General features: G+C 46.4%; 1 protein-coding gene across 1 annotated transcript; it reads left to right on the top strand.

The window, feature by feature from the left end:
• The first annotated feature begins 13,768 nt into the window (after positions 1-13,768).
• LOC143785525 (NADPH oxidase organizer 1-like) lies at positions 13,769-21,542 on the top strand. Its single transcript, XM_077274435.1, has 8 exons — positions 13,769-13,959; positions 14,317-14,397; positions 14,849-14,924; positions 15,545-15,725; positions 16,852-17,042; positions 17,267-17,380; positions 17,811-17,928; positions 20,083-21,542. The coding sequence occupies exons 1-8, from the start codon at positions 13,888-13,890 to the stop codon at positions 20,555-20,557; spliced, it is 1,308 nt and encodes a 435-aa protein (XP_077130550.1). The 5' UTR covers positions 13,769-13,887; the 3' UTR covers positions 20,558-21,542.
• Positions 21,543-23,645: the final 2,103 nt, after the last annotated feature.

Below are 23,645 nucleotides of genomic sequence, written 5' to 3'. Positions count from 1 at the left end.
TGTCTGCCCCCTTCCCAGGAAAGAAGGCTCATTTTGGGACTGGCCTCCGGGGCTGGGCCCCCGGCTCCCGCCTCCCGGTCCAAGCCGGCGGGGGGTGGGAGGACTCCAACTCCGGCTAGGGCCACAAGATCTGGCCAAGGATCAGGCAAGGGATCCAGTATGAAGACCCGTAGGACCCCTGAGGCCGCGGCGGCTCCTTCCCCCGGAGGTAGGCCTAGTACGAGCAGGGGTGCTGCAGCGGTGCCCCTTGGTTGGGGTACTAAGGCGGCTAGAGAATCCGCCGTGGGCTATGGTTCACGCATCCATGCGCACCTCTGCGAGTATGAGGACGCCTCAAGGAAGCTAAAATCCCTCTGGGGGGAGTTGAGGGTAGCTAAGGACAGGTCTGACAGGGCCTCCGGCAATAGGAAGGCCGAGCTATCCGCCGCGGTCAAGAAGATAAAACAATCCATACAAGACCTGGAAAGCCGGAGGTGTGAGATCCTGGATGGCAGCGGGCCCTTCCGTGAAAAGCTGGAGAACGACGACCGGTTCAGAGCCATGACCGGTGGGGCTCCGGAGGGGTCACGGAGCTCCGGCCAGGTGGTGGAGGAGGATGATGAGGAATGTGAGGAGGAGGTCGCGCCCTACCCACCGCCTGGTGGCCTGGTAAGAGATCTCCAGGCATCGCATAGCGGGATAGCCCCCGAGCAGGTGGCTCTCCCGTCAGATTCTGGCCCTTCAGGGGACAGCGGGAGCGAGGGGGAGGATGAGGATGGTGGTAGTAGCAGCGAGGGGGGCTGCCTCGTCATGCAGCAGATCCGGCAGATCGAGTCCCCGGTCCGTTTTAACCAGCTGAGGTTCGGGGATGAGATCTGTGAGGACGAGGCAACCAGGAGGGGGATGAAGAGAAAGGTTAAGAAAAGGAATAACAAGAAAACATCTACTGTGGAGAAATATGTGTATGTCCCCCTCTCTGGGGCCCCCCGATCCCGCTGTGCGGCACCCACTACCCACCCCGGCTCGGGCTCTGTTGTGGGTCCGCAGCGGGGGAGCGGGGAGATTACAGGCCATGACACGCAGGGCGCTGCCTCTGTTTGTGGTAACGGAGGGGGTAGTGATGTGTCTGATATGGAGCATGGTGTGGAAGGTGGCCCAGCGGTGGGCAAGAGAGTGGCAGCCGGGACCGCATCTCCGGCGGTGAGCGCTGGGGTGTCCGGGTCCCCCACTTACGGATCCGCTAAATCTGGATCGCTTCTGGGGACCCAGGCACCTAGTAAAGTAAAGGGGGCGGGGCCTGCGGTGAAGGCGGGGTCTGCGGTGAAGTCAGGGCCTCCTGCATTGCGGGCACCGCCGCTGGTGGATGCTGAGGGAGAGTGGCCTAGCCTGGGGCCAGCCGCTGGAGTTGCTGTGGCCCAGGGTGTGGTGGTGGAGGGTGCTGTGCCTCAGGGGACTGGTACCGCTGGGGGGATTCCTGGGGGTGGATCCAGCTCTGGGTCGGCTCTGGGGGTCCCGCTGCGGCCGGTCTCAGGGGGCGTGGCCTCCTCGGCACCCGCTGCCCATGCAGGTGCAGCTTTGGATAGCTCTGCTGTGCGGCTGGAGGCTGGGGGCGTGGCTTCCCAATTAAAAGGAAAAAAAATGGTCTTAGCCAGCAATGGAGCAGGGACTGCAGCAGATAGCAGCAAGGGCGCCTGCCTGGCGGGGTCCCCTGAGTCTGGGGGCTTACCTGCGGTGGGGGCTCCGGTGACAAGGCAGGATGGAGCTGGAGGCGGGTCTGCACCTGGCTTCCTACCTGCCAGTGAGGGAGGAGACTCTGCGCCTGCTGTGGTGCAAAGTCAGGCTGTGCTGCTTAAGTCATATGGCAGCAGGACTCTTAAAGGGACAGCAGCGCTGTGTGTGTCAAACCCCCCAGCAGGGAGGATGCCACCAGTAGGTGGCGGTAGCAGTGAACCTGGAAATACCCAAAAGGTGAGGCAAAATAAAACTGACCCCAGTGTGCATGTGAGTGAGAGTGGGGTGACTGATGGAGTGGATGAGGAGGGTGCGGGTATGGAAGTGTCTATGGTTGAGGATGCGAGTGGCAGTGCGTCTAAGGTGGCAAGTGTGTGTACGGTGTCTGATGGTAGTGGGAGAAGGGGGGAAGGGGCCGGTCCATCTGCCCCCCCAGCCACAGGTTCTCGGAGTTATTCGGGGGTGGTGGCTGGAGCCCCGGGGTCTAGTCAGGGGGTTTCCTTGCCTCTGGACCTCAGGGATAGCGTTTTGCGGCGCCGCTTCCTGGAGGCCCTCAAAAAGGGAGAACGGACGATCGAAGTAGAGGGAAGAGTGGTGGACTTGGCCTTTTGGCTGGATAGACACGGCCAGGCTGCCTTCCAAGATAAAAGGGAAGGGGAAACGGTTTGGTCCCTCCCGACAGCCGGGCAGGGGGTGGCCAGGCGGAATGTGGTCCGTCTTCGGTGGAGGGGCAGTGAAGCGTGCCCGCCAAGGGCGAGGGTTGTGGAGCTCCTTCTGAAGATGGACTTCAGGGCGACGGACATCTTTGCCCTGATTCATCCGTTTGGCACCTCCTTCTTCGATGTCAGTTTTGTTCGGCCAGAGGGCTTGGAGCTTTTCTGGTCGAATTTCGAACTGGCAAAGGGGGAGCCCGGCTGGCGAGACTTTGCCGTGCAGGCGGTGTCTCGCCAAAATAGTGTAAAGAGGGTGACCGTTCTGACAAGTAACGAGTCACTCTCTGGGGTCGACATAATGATGTGGCTTTCCCGTTATGGGGAAGTCACCGAGGTCCCTAAAAAAAATAGGGACGAGTTTGGCATTTGGTCAGGGGGCTGGACCTTCATGGTAAAGTTGAAGGTTTCAGGAGGTACGGTCACCCACATCCCTTCCTCAGCATTTCTGGGGAGGGACAGAATCCAGATCTTCTACCAGGGGCAACCGAAGGTCTGCCACAGGTGCGGTGATCCCCGCCACTTCAGCGCAGGCTGCAAGGTACAGAAATGTGCCTTGTGTGGCGGGGTAGGCCATCTTGCCGCGGCCTGTGGTGACATTAGGTGTCACCTGTGTGGTGACCTAGGTCACCCGTATAGCCGCTGCCCCCGTTCCTTTTCCAGCACCATCTCTGGCCCGGCAGGGGGGAGCCAAGGGGGGGTCCCCGGTGGTGCAACTTCTGCTGTGGCTGAGGGTGGAGGCATGAGGGGAGCTGAGGGGTCGGTGAGGAAAGGCGAGGCTGGTACATCTGCCCACCAGTGGCAACAGGTGAGGAGCCGTAAGGGAGGGGGCAGGATAAGCCTCAGGCAACTGGGGTGATGACTGCCCCCACCCTGGAGACGGCAGCCGAAGCCTCTGAGGCCCTGGGGGAGAAGGCGGTGAGCGAGGAGATCCGGAGGATGGAGAGGGAGGAGTTGGCTGCTTCTGATAACTCTTCCCAGTATGAAAGTCTGGATGAAGAGGTGGTGGAGCAGCCTAAAAAAACGGGTGACAATCGTACCGGTAAGAGTCGGAAGAAGAGGAAGAACAAGGCTAAAAAATCTAAGCCCCCCCCCCTGGCCACTAGGGTGCCTACGGAAGGGCTCGCTGACTCCCCTCTGATCCCCCTCTCCAATCGGTTCCAAGCCCTCGATGACTCTGCTGTGTCGGAGGTCGGGGGTGAGGGGCCGGTCGCAACATCTGGGGTGCCTTCGGGGAGTGGTGAGGTCTGTCCTCCGGGGGATTCACACTCCTCTGGAGGGGGGACTACCTCGGGGTCCAGGGGCAAGGAATCTATTTCTGGGAAATCCAGTGCTATAAAGGAGGATATGGACACCTCGGTATCTTTAAAGAGGAGGGGTGAGTCGGGCTCCTCCTCAGAAGGGGAGAGGAAATCAGGGGGTACGGTTAAAAAACAGGCCATCTAACTCAATCACCCATGATGGCGGAACCTACCCCGTTGACTCTGGCGTCGATTAATGTCGCCAGCATAAAGTCAGATACGGCTAGATTTACGGCCTTTGATTTTTTCACCCGGGTTGAGGCTGATATTTTATTTTTGCAGGAGACCAGACTAACGGACCTGGGGTCCATCTACAAAGCAAAGAGGGAATGGAGGAGTGGGCCCTCATACTGGTCTCTTGCGGCCGAGCCGTATAGCGGGGTAGCGGTCCTTTTTAAGACCGTGGAGGTGGAATGCAGACGGGTGATCGAGGTAGAAATGGGGAGATGTTTGGTCCTTGACGTCTTCATGAGGGGACAGGAGCTTCGGCTCATCAATATCTATGGCCCACAATCCAAGTGGGACCGTAAATGTCTCTTCCTGAGGATCAAGCCCTATCTTTTTACGAGCCGGCAGGTGGTCTTCGGTGGGGATTTTAATACTGTAACCAGACTCCGTGATAGGGGAGGCCCCGGAGACCGGCTGGCTTATGATAGCGTAGCCTTGAATAGCATAGTAAGCGAAGCTCGCCTGGTGGATGTCCACATCCGGCACACCCCAGGTCACGGGGGTTTCACCTTTTTTAGGGGAAGCAGTAGGTCTAGGATAGATAGGTTTTTTTTTAAAGGAGGAAGCCGTCTCTTCTGCAGTGTCCGCTGTTGAGGTGGAGTTCTCCGATCACTGTTTCATTTTCTTTACTTTGAATGTTACAGAGACCCCCCGGATGGGGAGAGGCCTATGGAAGCTGAATTCGTCCCTTCTGGAAGAGGCGGAAGTAAGACAGTCCTTTGAGGAATTTCTTCAGAGCCAGGTACCTCTCTTGGGTCTTTGTAGCAGTAAGTCTGAGTGGTGGGAGATCTTCAAAAGAAGGGTCGCAGGGTTCTTCCGTCAGCTCTCGAGCCTCAGAGGCCTGAACAGGTACCGCCTGTATCGGGAGCTGGGGAGGAAACTCGAGCAGCTCGTCTCGACTGGAGGGGACCGAGAGGAAATCTCCAGGGTGAAGACCTTGCTCAAGGGGTGCCAGTATGATAGGCACACATCCTTGGTTTTTGAGAGGGATTTCAGGAGGTACCGCTCGCCCGACCCTTACAGAAACTACAGGTTGTCAGTGAATTGTAAGATGGTGAGAGGACTGATTGACAGTACGGGGTCCCTGAACAGATCCAAATCAGGGATCCTGGAGGTGGTCAGATCCTTCTACTTGCACCTCTTGGGGAGGAGGGATCCTGATCGGGATGAGATGTCGGCTTTCCTGACTGAAACCATCCCTGAGCCAGGGGATGACCCCTCTCTTCATGTTTTGGCAGAAGCAATCAGGGAAGAGGAAGTGAGACGGGCGATTGATGGGCTCCGGCCCAAAAAGTCGCCCGGTCCGGATGGCTTAACATCCGAGTTCTACAAGACTTTTAGGGACTCTTTGGTCCCCCTCTTGACTGAGGTTTTTAATGAGTGCCTCTCCTCGGACATTCTACCCAGTTCAATGAGGAAGTCAGCCCTGATTATCCTGTCAAAGGGTAAAGACTCGTCCCCTATTGAGAATTGGCGTCCCATAGCGCTTCTCAATACGGACCGAAAGGTTCTGGCAAAGGTGCTTTTTAATCGGTTGGTGCAGTTTGCGCCCCGGCTCCTTTCGGGGGCCCAGCACTGCTCTGTTCCAGGCCGCAGTACATTTAGTGCTGTGCTCGGTGTCCGGGAGGCAGTGGAGCAGGGCAGGGCAGGTCACTGGAAGGGGTACTTGCTGTCCTTAGACCAGGCGAAGGCCTTTGACCGGGTTAACCATGAGTACCTCTGGTCCGTCCTTCTGAGGTATGGTCTGCCTGGGAGGTTTGTTGATTGGTTGAGAGTTTTATACAATGGGGCAGAGACTTTTCCGCTCGTGAACGGTTGGGTCGGACACCCTTTTTGAGGTGAGGTCTGGTGTCCGCCAGGGCTGTCCTCTGAGCCCGCTGTTATACGTGTTTGCGATCGACCCCCTTTTAAGGAGGGTGGAGCGTGGACCGTTGGTGGGAGTCAGGATGGACCAGGCGGAGCCAGAGGCCGCCTTGAGGGTAGTGGCGTACGCTGATGATGTTTCCCTTTTTGTATCCTCGAGAGAGGAGGCAGATTGGGTGATGTCTGAGGTTGAACGCTACTTGGTGGCATCCGGTTCCATGATCAACCGGGACAAGTGTGAGAGTCTCTGGCTGGGAGGGGGAGATCCAAGTTTTGATCTCCCGGACACCCTTCCAGGGCCTCAGGCCACAGCAAAAATATTAGGCATCAGTTTCGGCCCGGGGGACTATCCCCAGCAAAACTGGGAGGGCAGACTTAAGATTGCCGCCCAGAAGGTGGATCAGTGGAAGGGTTGGTCTTTGACCCTAAGGGAAAGGGTTAGTCTTGCCAAGGGCTATTTGCTTCCTTTGCTAATATATTTGGGCAGCGTCTGCATCTTGCCAGAGCCTCTTTGGACACGGGTCTACAGCCTGTTTTTCCAATTGTTATGGGGAAATAGGCTGAACCTAATCAAGAGGGAGGTCACGTACCGCACGAGGAGACTAGGAGGGTTGGGTATGGTCAACCCAGTGGTGTTTCTAGTAAACACCTTTCTTAAGGCAAACATCGCCAACCTCTGGTCAGAGACGGCTCCTCTGTGGGTATTCTCCTGTAGGGGGTGGTTTCGGCCTTTCTTCCAGGAATGGGAGACAGGAGGGCAGGTAAAGGACCTTCGAACACCTCATGGGCATCTTCCGGCTTATGCTACCCCGGTTCTGAAGGTGATCCGTCGGTGGGGTCTGGGAGTGTGGGAGATCAGGACCATGTCGAGAAGGTTACTTGACAATAGGGTCCTGTTGACCCACTTTCAGAAGCCCCTGGCGCTCAGGGATTGCCCAAGCTGGGATCTGGAGGTGGGGCTCGGGTTATTGAACTCTAAGCGGATCCCCTTGATGTTTTGGGACTTGGCTTGGCGCTGCTTCCATGGGAAGCTGTATGTGAGGGACAACCTGAAGTGCAGATGCTCTGATGACCGGGATTGTCCCCGCAAATAGTGTGGCGGTATGCTTGAAAGCATGGAGCATTTCCTGCTTCGGTGTCCCTTTAATACAGAGGTCTACAGCAGGGTGGGTGCTTCCATTGGCTGGCCTAGGCTGGCAGGCCTTTCCTATGCGGAGTGGGCCTATGGGGCATTCAGGTCCCTTGGTGGCCGAGATCGGGGCACTGTTTTCTTAGTTAGTTTAGTAACTAGGTTCCACACGTGGAATGCACGGTGTCTAGTGTCTACTCAGCGGAAAGTCCTCCCCAGGGAAGAGGTGATTAGGAACATCCTGGGTGACCTGGCAAAAGTGCGCTTGCTGGAGTTTGAGAGGCTGGGTGCAGGGAGGGCCTCTCTTCTTTGGAGGGGTTTCTCCTTTAATGTGCCCTAGGGAGAGTTAGGTTCTGTGTGCCTGTGATAGGGTTGAGTTAGTCTTTTTTATCTTTTTATCTTTATTTTGTAGGGTCAGATAGATGTGTAGGGACAGGGAGGGACAGATAGGGACAGTCTTTAGGGACAGGTAGTTAGTATTAGGTTGGTAGTGAGGGTCAGTGAGGGACAGGTAGGGGCAGGTAGGGAGAGATTGGTAGGGCTATAGGGACAGGATTTTTTCTTTTGTGTTGTTAGGGAGGGTCAGGGTGATGTGCGGTAGATTAGGGTGAGAGCCTCTATGGTCTCCAGTTCCTGGTGGTGGGCTGTAACCCTCACTTATAGATTTTTGTTTTGTAATTGGTAACCCGGGTATAGGGCTTGCAAGCATTGAACTTGGGCCTGTTCTTTGGTCATGGTTAAGGTGTGTATTGGTTATTATTATGTTATTATTGATTATATGTTATTATAAGGTTGTATATATGTTACATGTGTACTATGATGCGTGTAGGGGGGATTTAGTTTAGGTGGGGTGGGGGGTTTCTTGGGGGGTGGGGGGATGGGTTTTGGAGAATGGACGTCCGGCGGGATGCCAAGAAGAGGAAAAAAGGGCCATAAACTTCTGTGGACCTTGTTGTATAGTGAAGGCCACAAACTTTCGTGGGACCTGGTGTGATAGGCCACAAACTCTCGTGGGACCTTGTGTGATAGGCCACAAACTCTCGTGGGACCTGGTGTGATAGGCCACAAACTTTCGTGGGACCTTTGGGGGAATGGTGGTGGTTTAGTTTAGGAGGAAAAAAAATATATATATATAAAATATATGATTAAGTTTTGGCCAGGTGGCCTATTTGCTTTCTTTAGGGCAGTTGGCCGACTTTTGTTTATTTTTCTAGGGATGAATGCATGGGTATGTGTGTATGAGGGAAAAAGGTACAAGGGGAGAGGAAAAAGGATATAGGTTGAGGTCTCTTCCCTTGCTGGGGGTATTAATGAAATGGAGGAACATTTTGTTTGTATAAATATGCTGGACATTGGACTTTTGGGGACTGTGAATAATTTGTTTTGTTATTGAGTTTGCCTGTAAGTTTTGTTTTGTACGTTTATAATAAAAAAGAGATACAGGATGTAACTCAGGATCAGTAATGTAATGTATGTACACAGTGACTGCACCAGCAGAATAGTGAGTGCAGCTCTGGGGTATAATACAGGAGGTACCTCAGGATCAGTAATGTAATGTATGTGCACAGTGACTGCACCAGCAGAATAGTGACTGCAGCTCTGGGGTATAATACAGGAGGTACCTCAGGATCAGTAATGTAATGTATGTGCACAGTGACTGCACCAGCAGAATAGTGAGTGCAGCTCTGGGGTATAATACAGGAGGTAACTCAGGATCAGTAATGTAATGTGTGTACACAGTGACTGCACCAGCAGAATAGTGAGCGCTGCTCTGGGGTATAATACAGGATGTAACTCAGGATCAGTAATGTAATGTATGTACACAGTGACTGCACCAGCAGAATAGTGAGTGCAGCTCTGGGGTATAATACAGGAGGTAACTCTGGATCAGTAATGTAATGTATGTACACAGTGACTGCACCAGCAGAATAGTGAGTGCAGCTCTGGGGTATAATACAGGAGCTAACTCAGGATCAGTAATGTAATGTATGTACACAGTGACTGAACTTTTCATTTAGAATACATCTGTAGAAAACAGTAAAGCATGTTGCCCAAAAGTAGACCTACCCTTTAAGCTGTAAAGTAATTGAGGTGTTTGACACCATGTAGTTTCCCTCCTTCATTCTACAGGCAATACTCATCAAAAGAAAACGTATGAAAACAGCTATTATAAAGGTGAAGGTCTATCTTCTCTACTGTATAACATTACCTGCAGTTACACTGCGATGTAGACATACTTGGCGCTCATATAGGTGAATTCAAGAACTTGATTATTGAATGTAGAAATTCTAGAAAAATCTGAGACGTTTCGGTCAATATCTGCCCTTCATCTGTCGTCTGGATAGAGGAGACCTGTGTGGAAGCGCGCCGTGCGAGGGTCTGTAGTGTCCACCGCTGAGACTGGAAGATGTTTAAAGTCAACGTCTGAACCTAAAGAAGACCTTGGACACAGAACTTGGATGCAGGAAAGGCCAGAGACACATGTAAGTCTGGTGGAAACTTGTCTGCTGATCCTTGTAAGGATTTGTGCACACTGAGATTTTTGAGAAGTTTTTGGAGCAGAGTCTGAGTGGAAACTCTCCAAATCCTCCTCGAAAACGTAGAGTTTCCGTTCCGTTTCTGCTCCAAACACTCAGTGTGCACATACCCTAAAGCTCAGTTGTGGCTTATGTAGCTGAGGTTTCTGGCCTCAATGTAGCTGCGCTTTTACAATACGTGAACGCGACAAACGTGGCGTCTTAAATGTTTATCTCAGATCTTCTCGGGCATCTTATCTGCAGAGTATGAGGAAATGTGTGCGAGTGGGAAAATCTCACGTAAGGGCTATAAGGCACATCCAAATACCACTAGATCAATAGACCCTGCCATAAAATCAGGCTCCTGTCAAATGAAATTTATGACTGCAATGACTCATACAATGCACATTTTATAACGTTTATTTTTTGTAAGCATAGATTTAGCCATGAAGACTTGGATGAAGCGATAGCATTTTAAAGGGGAAAATCCATCCTGTCCATTCTCCCTTTGCACAGTTTTTAATAAAGATTCAATAGTGCAGATTGTTGAAACGTTCTAATATATATTGATATAAAAATATACTTCTTCCTCCACTTATGAGCCGTTTTTTATCCTCCACTTCCCAAACTTAGCATTCACTTTGAAAAGCTGCTAAAATCCATCTTCGTCAAAATAAGAAAGACTATCAGTTCACTGCAAGATCAGATTACAGCTGCCTATAGAAGTCTATGGAAAGGAGAAGGTGAAAGAGGAGCAGAGGCACCACAGACCCACGCCGCCATTGCTTTCTAGTGTTTTTTTTTTCTTATTTCATAGCTGGATTCCCAGTTACACTGCTAAAGATTGATGCATAATGCAACTTTTGCTAACAAAAATGGCCCAATAGGGCATGTGATGATCAATAGTAGGTAAAGAACTCCAAAGACTTTAGACAAACTTGGGAGGAGGAACAATTGTTCGTTTATTGGATGAGTGCATTGGCGGTGATATGATGACCAAAAAAATATCCAACGTGCCTTGACCTTTAGTGCAGCCGCTTCACCTTGTGAGCCGAGATCTCTGTCTGCCGTGCAGCCTGTTGGTCACTGATAATACGTCTGCCCTCATACTGCAGGTAATGGATTTGTGTCTCCGTAAAATCAAGCTACCAGTATAAAGTGATACATGTGCATATACCAGTACATCGTGCCTGTAAAGAAGATTACTATTGAGTTTTCTTGGGGGAAAAACATAAATATTTCATAGACAACAGTGCAGCCTGTGGCTCTTTGTTTCTTTCTTCCATACTACAGATGACGGGTTTGCGTCTTCCTCAGTATCAACGTACTATCAAGAAAGAAGGATATGATTGAGATTTTGTGGAAGACAAGCTACAAAAATGGGATGAGAATTAATTTGTGAAATTAAGTGCGATCGGTTGTCCATCCCTGACATATTACATGGCTGTATCAGGTCCTCCTGGGCGGAAGCTTCTTTTTCCATTGGCTCTTCACGCTGTATAATAGTGGAAGGTCGGGAGCTTTTGACATCTCTATATGACCCGATCACTAATGTATATGGAAAACCTGCGAGATTTTCTCCGTGCATTAATTGTATCATCAGTATACCATCTATATCTCATACTGACAAGTGCTGACTCCATTGTCCTCAAAGTATTTTTTAAGGGATGAAGGATTTACACTGGTGCTATGCGTGACTACCTGCAGTTACTAAGCCCTGGCGACGTTCCTCCCTTCTGTGGGACAGCATTTTCTATATTTATTTCCTGTATCAATATTTATTCTATGTGCAAACAGAAGCGATTTACTCAGCCATGTGATTGTAACTCACGTTCTGATCTTTATTCACCATTATGACACTATATGGTTTCTTTCACTAGGGTCATGTAGGCCTCCGGCTTTGTCACCCTTCTGCTTTCATTTTTCCAATGCTGTTTAAAAAAGGGGGATTTGATTGACTGATATAAAACTAGTTGAGAAAAGTACAGGCCCAGAAGACTTTTTTTTTCCTGCTGACAGCATCCTGGCAGGCAACTGTGGATATAACACCGTCAGTGCCTCTATCCTCCAGATGAGAAGGGCCAGAGAATCCTTGACAACCATTGACTAAGCGTAAAGCAAGCTGTATAGGACAATTCAGCCCTAACATTACTTGTGGCCTACTTGTTGTGCGGTTAAAGCACTCCAGCATTTTTTTTTTTAGCGCTAAGGTCCCATACCATAGTGTTATATTTACCCACCATTGTATTCACCCTTTCTCAGCGCTGCTCCATTCCCCCAGCGCCATTTTGTGACCGCAACTTCTGACTGACCGGAAGTCAGAGGTAACAGTCACAAGTTCTCATTGTAAGTCTATGAGACCAGAAGGAAGCTCTCATAGACATACATTGAAAACTGACCTTTATCCCCCCCCCAGCAGCCCCGCTCTCTGTCATAGGTCATAGGGGTGGTGCCGCCAACATGGTATCAGTCACCGCTCTGTGCATAGTGAACGGTGACTGTAACCGCTCCCCGGCACTGACGCCTGCTCCAGTGCCTCACAGACCACAGATTAGACCCTTGGGCCACGTGTTTGAGACCCATTACTTGATCAGCCAATTTTGCAAAATTAGCAGTTTTATCCGACTTTAGAGCTCATTAAGGCGACTGTGTTTTGTCCATGTGCATAACAGACTGCACCCAGCGAGCACACAGACCATTACTGACTTTCCACACAGACCTGTATAACAAATCCTATCGTGCACTATTCTGGTCCGATTTACAGACCATGCCGCTCAGTGAGCGATGCAGATCTACATTTTATGGATGTGACTGGCCCGCATTGTGAGACTGCGGTCTGAACCAAGGATTTGTCTAGTGTATATGGAGGCATTTTGAAAGCAGGACTTCTCATCACAGAGTCAACAGGATTAAGTTTCATTTACACTGAAAGATTATTGTGAATAAGCTAATTTAACTAGCAGCTAAACTGTCAGAGAGAGAAAATATTGAGAAAAAAAGGATTGATTAAGAGTAAAGCAAGCTATACAGAGCATGGAGAGAAGGAAATGCTCGAGAGCAAGCAGGTCACCCAGATAACGCTCATTGAGCTCTGAACTTGCAGCTGAACAAGCAATGGTATCAGAGAGAGAGCAAATCTTTGAAAGAAGGGGAAAATACCCTTGATAAAGAGTTGAGAAGGCAATTTGGGAGATGGAAAGAGGAAAATTCTTGAGAAAAAGCATGTTACCTAGATAATGCTCACTGAGCTCTGAACTTGCAGCTAAACAAGCAGAAATCTCAAGACAGGGCAAATCTCTCAAAAAAAGAGAGAAATTCCTGTGATATTGAGTCAAGAAGGCTATTTAGGATATGGAGAGAGGGAAAGGCTTGAGTTATAGAATGTCACCTATATAATGCTCACTGAGCTCTGAACTTACAGCTGAACAAGAAGGTGTGTCTGCCAGAGAGAACAAATCTTGAGAAACCAGGAGTAATCCACTTGATTAAAAGTAAAGCAGACTATACAGAACATGGAGAGAAGGGAATACTTGAGAGAAAGCATATCACCCGGATAACGCTCACTGAGCTCTGAACTTGGCATGTCAAAGAAAACAAATCTTAGAAATTGTCCATCTGCCAAGAGATGGACAAATCAATTCATAATGAGCTGATTTTTTTATATTTCCCATAACATTGGACTTACCAAAGTTGACATTTTTCAAGCATCTAACAAACTGGTGGCTAGAACAATCCAAAACCCAGAGCGGGCATAATGGGGACTGGGCGGGGAGTTGTCCTTCCCAGACTTCCATTTATTTTACTTTGGGGTCCGGAGAGATATTTTTCGTGCACATTCGATTTGGGCCAAATTTTATTCAAACTAAATCAAAACTGCCGGCAGATTTGAGTGAATCTGAATGAATTTTGGGACATTTGCTAATGTCTAGTAATCCTCATTATAAAGAATCAAGGGCATGCGAGAAAGCATGTCGCCTGGTAACGTTCACTGAGCTCTGAACTTGTAGCTGAACAAGAAGACATGTCAGAGAAACTAATTCTTGCTAAAAAGGAGTAATCCAGAAATCAGTGTGTGTGTATAATGGCTTCTTATCGCCCACGCCTTAATATTTGGAATATTTAGTTTATATAACTCAGTACTTTTCTTATTACGTAGTGCCGGTGCGCTCTGCTATGCCAGGAATCTATTTGAGCTCTACATACAGTATCTATCTGATTTCAGCTGTAGACACCTGTGTGGACAGGAAGGACGGAGTACAATTATTTTTTCCCCAGAAAGGACGAGACATGATTTTATGAGTCATCACCAGTAAAAGTAACCAGACACACCTTCGTGATTGGACGGAGGGGCAGAACCCAAGCCCGTCCTTCTGGCTATACATGACCTATGTCTGCCTTCTACAGACTTTAGTTTTAGCATCTACACAAAGATGAAGGAAAGTAGCAGCCGGCATCCCGTCAATGTTGAAGCCATTGGATTAATGCAACATGGCAATGATAAGGTGAGACCCGGGTTATTATACACAGTATTATCGTCCAGCATGTGAGGCGGCCAATAGAATTGTAATATACAAAACTTAGAGTCACATTTAAGACATTTATTTTATATTTGTAATACATTATTAAGAATGAAAGTTGAAAGTTGCTTATATTGCGATTACTTTTTATAGTTAGGTTATTTATATGAATTATTTAATATAACGTAGGCATAGAAAAAAATATTTTCTGGTGTCAAGAGGAATTTTTTTTATGATTTTCAGGAAATTTTTGGGTTATAGATTCGCGAAATATCAGTATGATAAAAAGTGTAATAATAAGTAATTTTAGCGCTATTTCTCACCTGCCTTCTGCTCTTTCAGACATACATGTTTTCAGTTTCATGGTCCGACCACAACAAGGTCCTGATCTACAGAACATTTGGAGAATTTAAGAAATTCCAGGTAAGTTGCATATAAGGATAAGAATTCAAAAACATCATTTTTTTTTTAGGGAAGGAAATTGTAAAACAAAAAAATAATAATGTAGCAATTTTTTAATAATTTGCTGTGTGGTATAAAATGCGTGCAAATTTTATTCTGTAGATCGTTACCAAATGTATTAACTTTTTCGAACAATTGAAAAATAAAGTATTTGTTATTTTGAAAGCTGTGCCTTTTATTGTTGCTTTTTTATTGTTTTAATTTAGGAGAAAAAATTGGTTTTGTTTTTCTTCTTTGATCTTTTTGAACATTTTATTGCGTTTTTTACAAAAATGTTTCTAGGGTTTTTTTTTATTATTTTTGTAGTCCCCGTAGGGGACTTAATTGTGCGCAAATATGAAAATTCAGTTTAAGATTAGAGGAAAAGGCATGCTCCTACTGAATGATAAAGCATGTTGTCTTTTGTACTTAGAGAGATCTTAAGAAAAAATTCCCATTAGAAGCTGGAGCCCTAAATAAGACAGAAAGAACACTGCCCAAACTGAAAGGTGAGAAGAAAAATGATACATTATTGCATTTATTTTATGATAATATATAAAGAGGTCAATAACATGGAGATCAATAATAAAATTGTAGCTGCTTGCAGTCACCAACAGAGGGAGCTCATGAGCTTACGTTATACTGTGTATGCAATGAACTGCATGATAATACAGTCTGCAGTAAGCTCCTTAGCTCCCCCTAGTGGTGACTGCAGGCGGACAAAATATATCATGCATCTTTATGAGGGCTACCGAGCACAATCAGCATTGCTGTTATATGAGCTTTTACTGAAACAAGGATTGTGTAATTTATGGCTCCTTGACAAATTTAGAGTTGACGAACATGGCACACAGAAAAAGAAAAAAAAAAGTAAAAATAGTTAAAAAATGCTAATAATCGTTCCTAAAAGAAGTTACAAAAATCCATGTGCATTACATAATTTTAGGCTTAACGGGGATTTCCACTTTTGGAAAAATCAGATCAGAAAATAGTAAAAAATTGGAATTTTAAAATTAAAGTGACGGCAAAAAAATTTGAACAACCTGTCATTATCAAATGTCACCACTAGGTGGCAGCATGGTTCTAAAAATGGAATCTCTTTCTAGATTTGATTTTTTCTTCTTTTCAGATGCTCCCAGGACTATGACGAAGAGGAACGTCTCCAAGAGGTTCTTAGGAAGACTACGGCTCCTAGAGGCCTATTCACATTCTTTGCTGAAGCTGGATGCCAAGATTTCACAGAGCGATATTGTGGTTCAGTTTTTCACACTACAACACTGCGACCTGAAGCCGTCATTCCCTGAAGACAGGTGAAGATCTGCCCAGACTTCATATATAATGTTCAGATTATAAGAGTCCTCCATAGCTCACATTATTATAAAGATATGGTGGCCTGGATTGGATTTAACCCCTTAGATGCCGCAATCATTTGTGATCACGGCAGCTAACCGGTTAGACAGAGGGAGGAGCCTCCTTGTTGAAGGAGAAGCCTTCCTGCTGAAGGAGGAGCTTCCCTGTTGAAGGAGGAGCTTATCTGCTGAAGGAGGAGCTTCCCTGCTGAAGGAGGAGCTTTCCTGCTGAAGGAGGAGCTTCCCTGCTGAAGGAGGAGCCTTCCTGCTGAAGGAGGAGCTTCCCTGTTGAAGGAGCCTTTCTGTTGAAGGAGGAGCTTCTCTGCTGAAGGAGGAGCCTTCCTGCTGAAGGAGGAGCCTTCCTGCTGAAGAAGGAGCTTCCCTGCTGAAGGAGGAGCTTCTCTGCTGAAGGAGGAGCTTCCCTGCTGAAGGAGGAGCCTTCTTGCTGAAGGAGGAGGCTTCCCTGCTGAAGGAGGAGCTTCTCTGCTGAAGGAGGAGCCTTCCTGCTGAAGGAGGAGCCTTCCTGCTGAAGAAGGAGCTTCCCTGCTGAAGGAGGAGCTTCTCTGCTGAAGGAGGAGCTTCCCTGCTGAAGGAGGAGCTTACCTGCTGAAGGAGGAGCCTTCCTGCTGAAGGAGGAGGCTTCCTGCTGAAGGAGTAGCTTCCCTGCTGAAGGAGTAGCTTCCCTGCTGAAGGAGGAGCCTTCCTGCTGAAGGAGGGGCTTCCCTGCTGAAGGAGGAGCTTCCCTGCTGAAGGAGGAGCCTTCCTGCTGAAGGTGGAGCTTCCCTGCTGAAGGAGGAGCTTCCCTGCTGAAGGAGGAGCCCCCGCTTTTTATGAAAAAAAAAAAATACATTGAAAAATAAATAAATACAATTCTTTTTTTATCTTCTAAAATCCCCCAAGGTCAATAATAACGGTGTCCCTGAAGGGGAGGGGTGCTGCCAATATGCCATAAGTATGTTAAGTGGGAACACCCCTTTAAGAGGTTAATAAGCCTGAAGATCCATGTATGTAATAAGCCTCATATCTGCACGTCAGGATCCAGAATCTTGGACTGAATCTTAGCATTCCATCTTTTCTTTTCTTTCAGCCTTGTCATAATGCCGTCAGAGAAAAAAGAGGAGACTCTGATCGTCTCATCTCACACCCCCGATATCTCCGCTCCTCTCAGATGCTCCAAATACATGTGTATGGCCGACTATGAGACGGCGGATCTGAGGGACCGGGCATTCAGAGTGAAGCGATATGAATTCCTCGACGTTCTGCTTAAGGAGAACACTGGTACGTGAGCAGGTGCTGTGTTTTGCTGAAATAGCGCCACTTGTGTCATCAGGCGGTGACTGGTATTGTAGCTCAGTTCCAATTCAACAATGGGGGCAGGAGTGGTACTAATGTATTCTGATCTCATACACCCCCTATAAGCCAAATCATTTGTGATTGTGTGTGTCCGCCTAGTGGTCATGGAAGTGAACTGCAAATATGTAAATTATCACTTGTAATCGCAGGATGGTGGCTGGTGGAGAACGAAGAGCGACAATTAGCCTGGTTTCCAGCACCTTATTTGCAAGATCACAGAAAAACAGAAGAATTCGACATTGTCAAAGAATGCCAAGAAGAAGGTATGATGAATCTTACACTCATTTGTTTAGTCCTCAACTCAAATTATCATATTATTGTCAGAAATTCATATTCAAAATGATCTATCCTATTCTGCTGGAGCCAAATGGCACTAATCTTTTCATGCTATCTCAACAGCCACCACTAGAGGGAGCACACTGCATACTTAATTAGTATTGAGTTTTATGTATAAACTGTATGCAGTGTGCTCCCTCTGGTGGTGACTGCAGGTATTGTGAATGTTATTTATTAAGTCTATGCAGGAGATTTTGAGCTCTGTGTCCTAACACAAAAATTCTGACCACTTTAAAGATATATTCAGAGTCAGTTAAGATATTTGAAAAAAAAATAAATAAAGCATTTAAGGGTGTATACCAAGAGTGATCTGGGTCCTGACTTTCTCTGACATTGATTTTCTCCATTCTTGAATAGGTACCTTGTGTGTGGTGATAAAAGGCTATGAGGCTCAGAATTTTGATGAACTTTCTGTGGGGATCGGCGTCATGGTGGAAGTCTTGAGAAAATCAGATTCTGGCTGGTGGCTCATCAGGTGGGGATTTTTGGGCGTTTTAGGGTGTTTAACTTCACTTTTTTTGGTTTAATGGTGAAATAGCGATGGAGGAGGATCTGTTACATACTAGTCACCAGTGGCAGGTGGAAAGGATTAAGGGGTTATCCCATAAACAACATATATCATCGGATAGGTGATAGATGTCTGATCGCTGGAGATCCGACCACCGATCGTAAGAGATGTCCCAAAGTCTCATTGTGATTAGAGCAGGACTGAGCACGTGCGACCACTATAGAAGAGGTGGTCGCACATGCTCAGTAACACCTCATTCATACAGCAGAAGGAATTTTGGACCCCCATTCTCTCAATCAGCCGGAGCCTCAGCAATCACATATTTTTCATATGGATAGATCATAAATATTTTTTATAGGGTAACTCCTTAAGAAAGCTACCATTTTTATTTTTTGCACTTTTGTTTTCTTTTATTTTTCCATTCACATAGTCATATGAAGACTTGTTTTTTTACGGAACAAGTTGTAGTTTTAAATGGCCCCATTCACATTACCATATAAAGAAGTGAAAAGTAGGGAAAAACAATTACAAGTGTGGTAAAATAAAAAAACAACAATTCAGCCATTGTTTTGGGGTTTTCCGTGCGCAGTAAAAATCCTAGGATTCTTCAGGTCAGTACAATTAGATATCGTTTTTTAATATGTTAATAATTTGGTTTGTGTCGCAATTTTTGAGATCCGTAAAAAATAAATATTTTTCTATTGGAGGGCTTGTTTTTTTACGATGTAATATGTAGTTTCTATTGGTTTTGTGTTACATATGACATTTTGATCAGTTTGTATTTATTTTTTTGTTGAAAGTGCATTGATCGAAAAACAGCAATTCTGCCGCATCCAAGTATTTTTCTTTACTTTGTTTACTGGAGGGGTTAAATATTTTTATATTTTGATAGGTTGGACTTTTACGGACGTGATGATTTCCAATACGTCTTTTTAATTTCTTTAATTCTGGAGTAGATTTTTTTTACATTTTTTTTTTTTTAAAGTTCGACTACTTTTTAAATAGTTTTTAGTTCTAGGGGATTTGAACCTGCAATCTTTTTGACCACTTGTAATATATACTTTGAGGGTATGTGCACATGTTCAGGATTTTTTGCGTTTCTAAATGATAAGATACATATGCATCTTATCATTTAGAATGCATTCTGGCATTCTGCAATTTTTGTGCACATGATGCGTTTTTTTCCGCGAAAAAAAAACGCATCGCGGTAAAAAAAGCAGCACGTTCATTAATTTTGTGGATTTTTTGCGTTTTTCCCGCTATTTAATGCATTGGGAAAAAAGGCGAAAAAAAAACACAAAAAACGTGCAAAGAACGCATAAAAAAACGCGAAAAAAACACATGCGGATTTCTGGAAGAAATGTCCAGTTTTTGTCAGGAAATTTCTGCAAGAAATCCTGACGTGTGCTCATAGCCTGATGCTCCAATATTCAGTGATTTTGAATGAAGCCCAGCCACAAGCTGGGCTTCATGGGAGTACAAAGATGTCTTCAGTAGGCACCGGCTGCCATTGCAGCCCATCGTCACCCTGCTATGGAATGGGGCGTATTGCATTCATAGGCATTTAAATGTGAGATTCTGGATGGTTAAACAGCAGTGATCAGAGCTTGCTCCAATCTTGGCTGTTCGAGACAGTTTCTGGCTGTATAACACAGCTGGCACCTGCTCTGTATCCAGTGAGTTCAGCTCCTGAGCCTCTCCATAAACATGCACCAAACCTGTGATGTGTGTAAATCAAAGGTCGTTAAGGGGGTAAGAGATAATTGGCTGTGGGAGAACATCTTCCTATATCATAGTCAAGGTGTCCCTGTTATCAGTTCAGGTCTTTCCACCAGAGCAGCCTATGAGAGTGTCGGAACTGTGAACTCAAACAATACTCTGCCTAACAGATGAGAGTGCTGGTTCGTTTCCTCTACAGTCATAGCGGGAGTGCTGACCTGGCCAGAAGTAACTCTCCATGGGATTCTATCATCAAAACATGACTATGACGAACATCTGTCCCAGTCACTACAAAGAAATCAAGCTACAATACCAGACACCACCCATGTAAAGGTGTGGTGCAGTTTCGAGAAGATTTTCTAGACCTATCCAAGTTATAAAATTGTACGTTTATGTCCACAGATACAACAAAAGAACCGGCTACATCCCATCCCTTTACCTAAAGCCGTACTCCAACCCGTGTGAAAAGTTCCATCACATCCTCGGCAGAGAGCGCCTTGCTTCCACACCCAATCTGCAGGAAGATAGGTGGTTTGGAGACACGTATTCTTTTCTATCCTTCCGACCATCGATAGACGAGCAGAGACAAAGAGATAGAGGAAGGTTACAGTCATTGGGGAACACGTCACTGGGGTCTGAAGCCAGGTCTGACCTGGACTCGGATCTAGAGAGTGTGTCAGGAAGTAGACGTAGCTCCTCCAATAGTGGCGTCTCTTTCCTGAGCACCTCCGATATCTCACTGTCCACGACCTCATCAGCGTATGGCCTGCCCCAAATCCCCACAAGACCCAAACCAGAGGAGATCCTACAGAAGTGCAGCACGGTCACCAAGAATAAAGTGCGGAGGTCAATAGATGTCAACATGATCCAGTTTTAGGTCATGATGGTGAAGACATGGATGATAGCAGTCATTTTCATTTGTCATACTGACAGTGTGATCCTAATTATCCGTCAGTTCCCATTAAGGCAAATTGTGCTATAAAGGACATAAATATACGTAGCGGTAAGGCTATAGATGTAGTAGAATTTTTTCTACCTAAAATATTAGTTTTTTTAAGGAGTAACCATCATTTTAACTTTCTTTTCACAAATCAACAGTACACATGAAAATGAGAACGGTTGGAATATATCTTATTAGATATATCTGTTTCTTTCTCAAAATTCTCAATTCACTGGTAAAATCGGTCTTCAAAGTTTGGAGATGGCAGTTGGTGCTTATAAAATTCTATGTAGTAGTGAGGAGCAGAACGTCTGGGTCCGCCTCTAGCTCCTCACTCCTCCATAAAATATTAAAAAACATCAACTGCCATCTCCATTCTCGGTAATGGGAAAGTCTGTCTTCACTGAATACAGATTTTACCCACGAATTGTAAATGACAGATCAGTCCAGGAGGAGAAATACGCAGATTTCTTTGATAAAATATATTACAAAATTCCTTATTTTAATATATAGTATAGAGTTATAAAATAAAAATTAACATGACAGTTCCACTTAGTAGTGGATAATGTGTAGGAATCATGTAGAGGTGCAAATCCTCAGTAAATCCCAGGGATCATTTGTAGATTTCGATCTACTGAGATTGATTAACTTTGCCTTTTGAGGCCGGATTCAAGATCGATTAGTTATGCCTTTGGCAGTGGTTTCCAACCTGTTTTCCAACTTCTGTAAAACTACAACTCTCAGCAAAGCAAGAAAGTCACAGGTTGGAGACCACTGTCCTAAGGCCTAACTAACCAATCTTAGAGGAAAGAGGGAAACATATATATGTAGGAGGCGCAGGTTGTATATTCTCTGCTGTTTTTTATTACATTGATATATGTTCTAGTTTAGTGATTTTTTCAATAAAGAATGATGAAAATTTTAGGAGTTGGATTTTATTGACTCATCATAGAGAGAACATGTGGCCCCTGTGTATGACCAGTGTGTGGGCCCTTAGCTTTTCAACAGCTAATATGACTAGGGCCACCTCCATATTGAATTGTGACCACAACCAATAGTAAACGTGAGCCATGTAGCTTATATATCTTGCCCTTTTGCCACTCTTAAAGGGGCCATAGCAGTATTTTTTAGTCTACATTCTAAAGGATGAACCTGTATACATAGTATAGTTTCAGGATAGCCCAGTCTTTGAAGTCTTGTTTGTATAAACCTCACTGTAATCTTCCATTAATCCCTTCCTCATGACCTAATCTCTCCATTCTTGTAAATCATGTAGAGGTTCAAACATTCCTTTATAATGTAACAGCTTATAATAATATTGCGCTCATGGTATAAAAACTTTAGTTGTGGCACGGTGTCAGTCATTTATTATAACATAATTATGGCTGCGGGCAGAAACAAGGAAGAAGCAAACAAATTAACACAAATTATATAATACCGCACATATTGAAAAAAGGGGCTATCTGCAGTCGTGGGTTCGAGACATCCCACCCCTCCATCCTCAAACAAGGGCTTGCTGTCCAATATCACACTTTGTAAGAAAAAAAATATTTGGTAATGTGAACCTGTCACTGGAATTTTTTTTAATTTCAACTACCGGTATTTCCTCTAATTGCCGCTGCTCCTCTGATTTGGGAACAGTTTTTCTTTTTCATCTGCGACCCTGCGTTACAAAGTTATTCCCCTCCAAAAAAAACCATGGAAACTTTCTCTTCGACCAACTGGGCGTGTACCTCACAACTTCTGTGTGGGTGTTTGTTGTTCCTCCTGTGACGCTGACCAATCAAAACACGGCCACACTCACACAGGACGTCTGTGATATACGCCCACTTGGCTGAAGGGAAAATTTGCACCATTATTACTGGGGGTCATAACTTTGGAATGGAGGGGCACAGGAAAAAAAGAAAAACTGTTCCAGAATCAGGGGATTGGCCCCAATTAGAGGAACTACTCAGTGAAATGTTCACTCTAAAGACTAGAGTTTGGTGTCTGCAGCTTCTGTGCCCACTTATGTGTCTCCGGCTACAGTCTACGAATAGCAGCTATGTTGTCAGATCCTTCAGTTATGTGTTACTCTCTTCTCTACTGTCTGAAGGTTTCGTAAAGGCGCATTTGGATAAGATGACAAGAAATCCCAGACCTATATGTCTATGTACATGCAGCACCCCAGGGTCCTGGTCATTGCAGTAATATCATTCTCCTGTAGGGGGGAGTGATGTTACGTTTGGAGGCAAAAGAAGGACAACTGAGTCCAGGTTCACAAACATGCAACACATTTCATACTCCAGTCCACCAGGGGGAGCTATGCTCCTATTTATTAGGGCACTCTACACAATTAGGTAAGACTAGTGGTCTGGATAGGAAGTTAGGCGGATGCTGACTGGGCTTCGCTCAGGCAGTTGCTAGCTGAGCTTTGCTCAGGTAGTTGGTCCTAGACAGGGGTGGGAGCCTGTCAGAGGCTGAGACAGAAGGTCATGGAGCTGTGCCTGCCCCACGTGCGAAAGGACACGAACAGAGAACTGTATTGTAGAGAGTGAGAAAGAAGTCATAGCAAAAGGAGTGAAAACCAGAAGGAGTTTTGCCCTGCACAGGCTGCCTCCTTCTGAGGCGCAGGATCCGGTAGCTGGAACACCGAGGGTGCAACAGTCCTTTATGCCTTGCTCCAGAGACCGGCAGGACAGCTAATTGCAAGTTACTGATCCGCCCCGTACCCAGGAGGCAAGGTGGCACCCCTCAGAGGCCGGGGCGTGCTAGAGTCCCTGTAAAAAGCCTCAAGCCACCGGTCATACGGGTTTGTTCCTATCCATCCGGGGGACAGAGAGAGAGAGAGACATAACATCTAGAATATCTACAACAGTTGTGAGGAAATTATGAGAGGCTTAGCAGTAAGGTACTACAACACCCAGGCGCTAGAGGAAGGCTACTGATTTCCACCTGGATAAGGGGACTCTGGATTTGCCTCCAAACCGGCTGGACTCTGCCTGCCCTGTGATCTGGTGCCCTGGACTGTGGATGCTGAAGCCTT

Source organism: Ranitomeya variabilis, chromosome 7 (assembly GCF_051348905.1).
Source record: "Ranitomeya variabilis isolate aRanVar5 chromosome 7, aRanVar5.hap1, whole genome shotgun sequence".
In the NCBI taxonomy this organism is placed as follows: Eukaryota; Metazoa; Chordata; class Amphibia; order Anura; family Dendrobatidae; genus Ranitomeya; species Ranitomeya variabilis.
Note: the sequence above shows the minus strand (reverse complement) of the source record. Positions and strands in the feature narration are given on the sequence as shown.